Source organism: Magnolia sinica, chromosome 11 (genome assembly GCF_029962835.1).
Source record: "Magnolia sinica isolate HGM2019 chromosome 11, MsV1, whole genome shotgun sequence".
Lineage (NCBI taxonomy): Eukaryota > Viridiplantae > Streptophyta > Magnoliopsida > Magnoliales > Magnoliaceae > Magnolia > Magnolia sinica.
Window position 1 is genome coordinate 13,626,643 of NC_080583.1, and position 10,310 is coordinate 13,636,952.

Sequence of the window (10,310 nt, forward strand, 5' to 3'; positions counted from 1 at the left end):
CAACAAAAAGTGTTTGAGGTGGGCGATCGCGTTATGGTCCATCTACGCAAAGAGATTTCCGACTGGGACGTACAACAAGTTGAAGAATAAGAAGATTAGACTCATACCAATCATCCCAAAGATCAATGACAGCGCTTATGTTGTTGATCTTCCAGATGACATGGCGATCTCACGGACTTTCAACATTGCGGACCTAACGAGTATCATGAACCAGAACAGGACGAGTTCTTTTGAAGTGGAGGGGATTAATGCAAAGCGGGTCGCAAACAGTTTCATGGCTAAGATGGATCAGAAAAGGCCCGGTCGACAACAGAAGTGATACGGACCGTTAGACCTTAGATCGAGCGTATCTCGCAATCTGGAATGAGTTATTGGGCGTAAAATATATGATTTTAGGGTAGAACGAGCTACTTTAGCCAACCAACCTAGCTACGCCGGGTTGCGCAAGCCGGATTTGCGAAATACCCCCGGATCGACGGCCGTTTCCCTAGTTTAATTCCGTTTTTACTATAAATTGTAAGTTTTAGTTTGATTATAACTCTTCATCCGTTGGGCTTTAAGAGTAGTTTCCAACATGAAAAATGCTTAGAATAATTACGAGAACGGTTTGGTGAAGCCAAATAGTAGACATCACGACTGTCTATAAATAGTAACTTTACTATTTATAGTAAGTTACGAATTTTAGGAGTTTTAGTTGTAGTTTGTTTCTGATTTCTCTCCCATTGCTTGGTATCCCTGTTTAAAGGGTTGTGAACTCGTTTATTTCATTAATCAATCAATTTCGAATTTTATAAATTTATTTTCTATTTTGCTTGCTTTCTTTCTCGTGGATTCAAGAAGCCTCTATGAGGAGTCCAGAGACGTTCCATGGATTCGGGACAGTTATCCTCTTGAGGAAGACGGTGCTCAACCTCATCACGTTCATCCCTACGTCAGTTTCTTGCACCAAGAATCCAAAATATGGGAAAGTGTAATGATTGCTTAGTGAAATCCACCCTTTTCTTTATTATCCAACCAACACAAATCATCACATCAAACAAAAACCCTTTTCCTTTTCCATTGTTTGGGATGGAATTCATGGTTTCTAAGCATGACCTTAAAACCAAAAAGATATTAAAAGATTAGGACAGTTCAAGTTTAATACAATATGTATTTAAAGCTTAATTTAACATGCCTATTGAAGTTGTTTTCCTCAATCCAGCCCCGGTTTGTTAGGACAAGCCTCGATGATGATGATGATGATTATGACTAGAGGAGTTTTTCCTCAACAAAGCACAGAAAATTGATGCATGATATGATTGAAGTTGTTATAAATTGTTCCTTGAATGCCCAATATTTTGTCCCATAAAGCATGATTAGTCCTATAGCCATCCTATAAAATCTCCTAATTGATTTGATTAGTATGAGTTGGTCACATAAAACTCTAGAATTTCCACTTCCTCCACTCAGTTTCAATTCTATGAGTAACATCCTTCTCAATTTCTTTGTTCTCATGAATTGTTCATAAGTAGCTATTGTAGGGTAATTCTGGGCCATCAGTCTTGAATAATTCCTCATTTCCACTCTTATTGTACTAAAAATGCATTTCATATACTCTATTTTTCTCTGGCTAATTTTAAAACCTTTAGAGTCTAAAGCATCCCGCTATAGTTTTAGCTTTGCATCTACCCCCTCCCTCGTCTCATCAATCAAAATTATGTCATTTGCAAACAACATACACCACAGCCCACAAGCAGTGTTCAGAGCGTTAGTATCAACATGTATCGATGACTTGGGGTATGGAAACATTTATCGATGTGGTTGATAGTATCACAGATCACGGGTAAAATATTGCTCTCTACGGGAATCATTGGGGAAACGTTGGGAAAAGGTAGTATTTTTTAGTGAAACTTCAGGAGATGTTAAAAGAAACATGTTTACACACTTGGGTCTCAAAATATTATAAAAACAACTATACATGATAGGTTTCCATTTTATAGGGGCCAATACAGGCAATGTCAAACAAAGCAATGCAATGATCTAGACAGAAACAACATTTAAAAGTGCTAATAGGAGACGTAGCAAGGACACATTCCTTAGTCCACTAAATATGCTTCCCAATGACCACCATATGATAGATCGAGTACTTAAGGAAGTCCCAATCAATATCATATACATTTCCCTGTCAATCTGACACATAGGGTTGTCCATGGGCTAGACTAGCCTGTTGGGCTTTCAGGCTTGGCCCACTTCAGACCTAGCTTGGGTTGAGATACTCGGCCCGAAGGCCGTGTCCGAGCCTAAAAGCATGTTTATTAATTGGTTCAAGTTTTGGCTATTTATTAGATCCCGACAGCTGACCTGGCTGGCCCATTCAAGGTTTCAATAGCATTTTTGTCAATATCGTATATGATTGGCCACACCTAATGAACAACCCAAATATTGCACAAAAGAGGGTAGCCAGCTTGAGCTTGAGCTAGAGTAGGGCCCAGGCCATGCATAACCATCACGTTTGGAGCTCAGGCCTATTTGTTTTGGTCCATCACGAGTCTGGGCTAGGCTCGAGCCTAGGTTTTACTTTATGGGCCAGGCTTGGACAGACCTTGGCCTGGGCTAAACCCAGTCGGTTGACAAGCCTGCTTACACATGACACCAACCACCCCAAGCATCCTAAGCACTCAAGCCAGTCATTCATCACAATAATGCCATCCAACATTTGTCTCTTCTTGATGACTGCTCCTTAGATTTTTTTATTTTATTTTTTTCCGGAGGGTAACACTCGGATTGAGAAGTGAGAAATGATATGACCAATCACCTCTTGGATCTTGTCATAAGGATCTTTGCAAGGATTTTATATGCACTTTCGACGAGATTTATCAATTTAAAATCTTTGATTTACATTGTTGCTCCAATTTTTGAAACAAGCTCCTTATGATCATCGTAGTTTTCTTTTAGGGCGTGTTTGGATACATGGAATCCAAGGCAAAAGAAAGGAGAAGAAGAAAACAATATTTATCTAATGATGATTTCCATGAGAATTAATGAAACATGGATTCCACTTTTTAGTAGATAGCAAGTGGCAATCTCATATTCCTAATTCCTCTCACAATTCACCTAGTTTCTTGCACCAGGAATCCAAACTATGGGAAAGTGTAATGATTGCTTGGTGAAATCCACCCTTTTCTTTGTTATCCAACCAACACAAATCGTCACATCAAACAAAAACCCTTTTCCTTTTCCATTGTTTGGGATGGAATCCATGGTTTCTAAGCATGACCTTAAATCCAAAAAGATATTCAAAGATTAGGATAGTTAAAGTTTAATACAATATGTATTTAAAGCTTAATTTAACATTCCTATTGAAGTTTTTTTACTCAATCCAGCCCCAGTTTGTTAGGACAAGCCTTGATGATGATGATGATTATGACTGGAGTAGTTTTTCCTCAACAAAGCATAGAAAATTGATGCATGATATGATCCCAAATGTTATAAAATAGTTTTTAAAAAAAAAAAAAAAAAATGGAGAAAGTCGCAGTCCGCATCCACTCAACATTTAGTTTGTATTGCCAACCCGATGTATTGAATATTTGGGATACATTCAATACTTCATTTTATTTTGCACACCTTCTTTGTGGTGGGATTACAAGCTGTTAATGAACATGAGTGTGGGCCATACAACTGTTTAGCCCACCTAGTCTTGGAGTTTGTTTTTATTTATGTGTTTAGTCTTATTTCTTAATGTATATTTTGGGAGGGGGGTACGTTTTTAACCCTATTCTCTACACTTCTCATTCTCTTCTCTAAAACACTTTTTCTTCCTTTTTTATTCTATATTAATCTACATGGTATGAGAGAACATTTACATCTGATCTAATCCATCTTCTGCTCATCTTCTATCTAAAAAAACTCTCATCTTTTTCTTATTCTTTGTCCTTCCCATCCCTCTTGTGCTGCAAGTTCTTTAAGAAATTTAGGATTTTTTTCATTCTTTTGGTATGCCGGGTATGTGCAATGGTCCATGTGTGAGAGGGGGAATGTCATGTTCATGATCATCACCTCTCGTGTTTGGTTCGAACATTTGGACGTGTGGGCTAATTGTTCTTGTCAGATGTCGTGTTCGTGATCACTACCTCTTACGTTCGGTCAAAATGTGAGGACATGTGGGTTGGATTGTTCTTGTTAAGTGCAATGTGCACATTGTGTGAAGCATGCAAGTGGGAGTTCTCCTATCATGAAAGATCAACCCATATTCGTGTAAGCATTGTGGTATTCATCTTAACCTTTCATTCTAATGGAGATGAAGAATGATCCAAAATCTGGATTTATAAATCCATCAAATTTTCTAGTTCCAAATAACATCTATAAAATTAAATGAAGCAATTATCTCCAACAGTCTAAATCTATTTAAGTGTTTTTAATGGCAAAAGGCAAATGGAAATATTTGACTATGGATAGCTAGATGAGAGAGATAGAATATATATGATCACTGGATCCAAAAATATTTAAAAAAATGCTCAAATTATGATGTGATTGTGGAATAGTATGGAAACATTTGTAAGTGCTAATGTAATATTTTTTGATACTGCAAATGAGGTTTGGGATGCATTACAAAAGATGTACTCGCCTAACAAAAAACATTTCTCATACGTACGAATTGTTTTTAGAGATTTGCTTATTCCAACAAGGAGATGAGTCTCCTGGTGAATATTATTCAAAACTGAAAGGAACATGAGATGAATTGAATATGTATCGTCCTCTTATTAGTGATCTAGAAAAACAATGTCAACAACGTGAGTACTTCTTTGTGGCTAAGTTCATATCTAGTTTAAAACCTAAATATGAGCCAGTACGTGCACAAATCTTAGATGGCAAGCATGTGTCATCGCTGCATGAAGTATATGCTTGCCTCCAACATGTATCCTTTGGCTCTATCAGTGGAGTCAATAACAACTCTACTTTGGAGTCATTTATTAGACAAGGCAAATATGGTGATCATGGTGGCAGAGGTGATCAAGGTGGTCGTGGTAAGGTGGGAGGAGGTCATGGTAGAAGCTGTCGACCTAGGAAGTACACCCATTGTGGGCTTACAAATCGCTCCATTGAGAAGTGTTGGGATCTCCATGGGAAGCCAACTTGGGCTAATTAGACATCTTATATTGGAGAGAGCAACGGACCTCATTTTGCGAGTACTACCTCTACAGCTCAACAACCACATATATCTAGAGAGACATTATACTTACCCACGATAAATATTCCAAGATGTTGAAAAACCAACCTATGTCTACTGTTACTCCTGCTCCTACAGCCACATTCATAAAATCAGGTATTACATGTTTTGGGTCCAAGTCCACTATTCTATGGGTCATTGACTCTTGGGCATCCTACCATACAAGTGAATCCAATGCATTTTCCTCTATTGATACAATTTTCACAAGTTCATCATCTATAATAAAAGGTTGAGCTTGTGCTCCAAACTACAATTAATGGAGAAAAAATATCATCTACCACATAACCCGTAGCAGAATGGATTTTCTCTACGACCCTTATTTTGAGGTGTGGGTGGCCAGCAACATTACCAAATCAACGTGTGTGCCATAGCAAGGACACAATGAGTAGCCATTGAAGACGATTCAATTAGTGGCGAGTCAAAGAAGCCAATAATATTTCTAGCGACAACAACTATGATGTCTCTCACTATGGCTCCGATATCAATTTGATGCAACCAAATGGCCACACAAACCAATTGATCAAGATTTGAAAATTTCACCTATTGAAATTGTCTTGATTAATGATCTAGGCCAAATCAACAGTCTCGTGATCAGTTGGATGGGATCAACAGTCAACTTAGATTGTGGGGCCTATGGGATTAATCATATGGTCATGAATTTCATAGGTTTTATTTATTAAATTAGTCTTTAGGGTGAGAATGAGTCATAATTTAGTTAATAAATTATCTTTTGTTTTTCCGTCACTTACTTGGCAAATTACTTTTAGGGTACCAAACGGTGTCCAAATGACACAAAATTGATCCATTTGATAGCCTATTGAGTAAGCTCTCAAATAAGCCCAAGATCATGCAATTTTGGGGCCATTTGGGTAAGCAATGGCCGGCCCATTTATATAAGGCTCATATGGTAGTGATGGGATTTATGGATAGTTTAGTCATTTTTCTATTATTAAGGCTTCCCTTTTTTTGTTTTAAGCCTGTATGAGGCTATGTTATGGAGGTTCTATATATATATATATATATATATATATATATATATATCAGTTTTTATGTTCTTTCTTTGGTTCTAATCAGTAGGAGATTTGGAGAAGGGTTTTTCACGGTCTCTAGCATTCAGCTAGAGGATTGTTGGGTTCTTCCCCACATTCTCTTTCTTATTTTCTTCGATTAAGTACAAGGAAAACACAGTCGACTCTAAATCACTATTAAGGCTTCTATAGCGACAGTTTCTAACAATTCCCAGGCCAAGAATTGAACAAATATGCCTCTTTAAAAGGGGAGAAATTTCTGCAATCTTTTAAAGCTCAAACCAAACCCTAGTAAAAACCTCTATTTGTTACAATTCCGCATGAAATCGGATCAAATCATCAAATATTTGAAATCTACAGCTCTGGAACTGAATTATGCATGCCAATTACAGGATGGGGAGAGTATCTGACCAGGCTCGGCGAGATCAAGACTGGGAGGACTGATCGTACAGCCTTGCGGGCCCGCCTAGATATCTTCCGGAACATGTTCTGGAAGAAGCGGACGAGAAGATCCAAGCTCCGATCATCGTCGTCGTCTTCATCGGAATCGTCATCGTCATCGTCGACGTCGAAACCGCTGGCGCCCCAGTCGCGGGGCCCGGCGATCAGGTTGCCTTCCTGGGCACAATTTCAGATGCAGAATTTCAATGCCATTTTCTCTCTGCAAATCAAAAGCAGAGAATGCTATTTCTCATTTTATAGAGAGGGAAAGGACAGAGAAGGGATTTCTTCAAAAGAAAAGGGAGAAAATTGTCAGAAATTTACCTGAGTGTAGTTAGAGATTCTTCTAGAAGATCGGAGGGGAGAAGGGAAATGAGAAGCGTTGGAATGGACGGTTAAGATGATGATCGGAGACGTGGATTTTGTCGGGATTCGTGAAGAAATGCGAGGGAGAGGAGAAAGCGCTACTGCCTTTGCTGCCATGGGTGGAGAAAGAGTCGAGAGAAAGCTGGAAGGGAAGGACGAAGGATTCTATTTATACATCAGAAAGAGGCTGTGTGGGGCCCACCTTGATGTTTCATGACATCTAATCCGTCCATCATGTGGGCCCTCATGTTCTTGGCGCCTAAAGATTGGACCGATCCAATACTGGGCTACACCGTGTAAGAACATGCCTAGAAAACCTACGTAATCACGTGGTGTGGCCCACCTGATCAATGGAATGGCATAATTTTTGCATCGTCCATTCATCCTGGTGGGACTGGTCTTTTGAATGGGTTCGATCTTATATAAAAATGTACAGTGAGCCCCAAAAAATTCTGAAATGTTTTCAATGGTGCTTTCCACATACCAAATGTTCGATGTGGTGTGCCCCACATGAGTCTTGGATCGGATTTATTTTTAAGAAACAATAATAAAATGATGTTTCACAAATGATTGACGGATTAGATATTATTTAGACATCATGCTAGGCCCCACACATCTCTGTGTAGTTTAAGATTAACCTACGGCTGCAAGTTCTGTACTGGATCCGGCCTCCATAGGAAGAGAATTTTACAACTGTGGACCCCACCTTTTATCAAGTGGTTTTATGAAGCAATACAAACTTAAGTTACCAACTTAGACTAGCACGTGTGGACAACAAATTTGAGGATGAAACTACCCCTCCCTTTCACTGCTGTTGCTTTTACTCTCCCTTTCCACTGCTGCTTTCACTGCCGTTGCTTTCACTTCTTTTCCTCACTTCGTTTTCGGTAAGAAAGACAAAAAAAAAAAACTATTTTCTAGGCCCCCTTATTTATCAGCATTTTGTCTTCTTCTGAAAATAGTCGGTCCAATGAAGAAAGCATGCACCACAGGTATATTTTAAACTCAATTGGACTCACATTGAATGTATGTAGTATATCCATGTCATCCATCCGTTTCTCCATCTAGTTTAAGGGGTTGAGCCCCAAATTGAAGCATATCAAAAGATCAAGTGGATCATACCACGGGAAACAGTGGGGATAATGATTTCCACCATTGAAACCATAATAGGCCCAACATTGATGTTTGTTTGTTATCAAATCTGTGAGCCCTAAGAAATGATCAACAGTAGAAGTTCAATTCAAAATTTTCATGTGGTGTGATCTATTTGAACATTAAATACGTTTAGATTTTTGGGCTCAAGCCATCAAATTATCTGTTAAGTTTGTCCCGCTGATTTTCTAGTTTGCCCCGCTGAATTTCATGATTCCCCTGCTGATTTTCTAGTTTGCCCTACTGATTTTCTAGTTTGTCTCACTCAATTTCATGTTTGCCCTGCTCAATTTCATGTTTGCCCCGCTGATTTTCTAGTTTGCGCTGATTTTCTAGTTTCCCTCACTCAATTTCATGTTTGCCTCGCTAATTTTCTAGTTTGCCCCGCTCAATTTCATGCTTGCCCCACTGATTTTCTAGTTTGCCCCACTCAATTTCATGTTTGCCCCGCTGATTTTCTAGTTTACCTTGTTGATTTTTTAGTTTCCCCCGCTTAATTTTATGTTTGCCCTGCTGATTTTTCAGTTTGTCTTGCTGAATTTCTAGTTTGCCCCACTGATTTTCTAGTTTGCCCCGCTGATTTTCTAATTTGTCCCGCTAACTTTCTAATTTGCCCCGCTGATATTTTAGTTTGCCCCGCTAAATTTCTAGTTTGCCCCGCTGATTTTCTAGTTTGCCCTGCTCAATTTCATGCTTCCCCCGCTGAAATTCAAGTTTACCCCGCTCAATTTCATGTTTTCCCCATTGAATTTCATGTTTCCCTCGATTAATTTTTTAGTTTGCCCCGCTCAATGTTTTCTCAAAGCGATCGTTTTTAATATATTGAAATGGACAATTCCATCGTTTATAGTTGAAAAGAAGAGTCACAAAAGGTTTTTCAATCCAGAAGAGGTCTCTATCCTCATTTTCTTTTGAATAAAGGGAAGGGTCTTCTTTTGTGGATGCCTCTTATTCCTGTTTAGTCCCCATCGTTTCAAAAGTCGTTTCTATTTCCACGTATGTTTCTTCCACACTTTTCCCCCCTTTCTTCCGTTTCTGAGGTTTGTATCAGATTCTTAGTGACAATAGGCAAACGATATTCTGCCTAAACAGTAGACACAGGTGATAAATAAAAAAATACTAAAGATTCGAGGCATAGACTTTCTCAATTCTGACATAAGGTACTTATTAGATTGAATAGGTATATTAGATCTAATTGAATTATTTTGCCGTATCCAAAATAATACGAATCCAACCCATTTCATGAAGAAAATGTGACCAATTAACCAACCAACAAAACTACTTGTTACAAATAATATCTTGTTGTTACATCGAAACATATAAATGTTCACTAATCTGGCTAACGTTGAACTTGGTAAAATGCAATGGTTGAATAATTGAAAAATGAGATTATTCAGGAATACACATTGAATGTTGAGATTACGTATTGAATTTGTGATAGTTTGCCTCATTAAATATCTAGCTTGCCCCACTCAATATCCAGTTTGCCCCGCTCAATTTGCAGTTTGCCCCGCTCAAATTCTAGTTTGTCTCGCTTATGTTAATAGTTTGTCTTGCACAATTTTCGGTATTTCCCCGCTTAATTTCTATCCTTGTTTCATATGAAGCTTGTTCAAATTAATGAAATGCTACATTGTTTTCAATTATGTCTGGTTTTGTACACTATGTTTATCTTGTGAATTTTTTATTTGATATGTTTTTCAATTTATCTTTGTAGGTGACGAATATTCTACCGTAATCTCCAATCGAACATCTAGGTGTACACTGACATGGTGGTTTGACAAGGTGATAGGTGGAGTGGAGAAGCACGATAGTCGACTAAATTTGTTTAGGCAATCTCATTTCTCGTTTCTATTGCATGTTACATCCTTTAGATTTATAGGGGCTTTATTTCACCTTCTTTTTCTAAGATACAAAGGTGATCTAATATTTGAGATCAGGGGAAGACGATTGCAGTTTACCGAGATGGACTTCGCCCTCATTACGGGTCTTAGGACTGGAGATTTTACTATACCGAAAAATCGTTGCACCACAAGTACATTAAGAGACAAATATTTCAAAGAATATCTAGTATTAAAGAAACACCTAATGGACGTATTTAAGAGATTAGTTGACAC

The 10,310-nt window shown here is 38.3% G+C and overlaps 1 protein-coding gene across 4 annotated transcripts in view; it reads right to left on the reverse strand.

Moving 5' to 3' along the window:
• Positions 1-7,193, reverse strand: part of LOC131218850 (protein SHORT HYPOCOTYL IN WHITE LIGHT 1-like) — a 31,099-nt gene extending 23,906 nt beyond the window's left edge. For 2 of the 4 annotated variants that reach the window (XM_058213709.1, XM_058213708.1), the window contains exons 1-2: positions 7,000-7,192; positions 6,646-6,852 (exon numbers count right to left, since the gene is read on the reverse strand). In XM_058213709.1, the coding sequence (XP_058069692.1) occupies positions 6,646-6,852; positions 7,000-7,158 (366 nt within the window). In that variant the 5' untranslated portion in view covers positions 7,159-7,192. Of the gene's footprint in view, positions 1-6,645; positions 6,853-6,999 lie in introns of all 4 variants that reach the window. The other 2 variants (XM_058213706.1, XM_058213707.1) reach the window with 2 other exon arrangements.
• Positions 7,194-10,310: the final 3,117 nt, after the last annotated feature.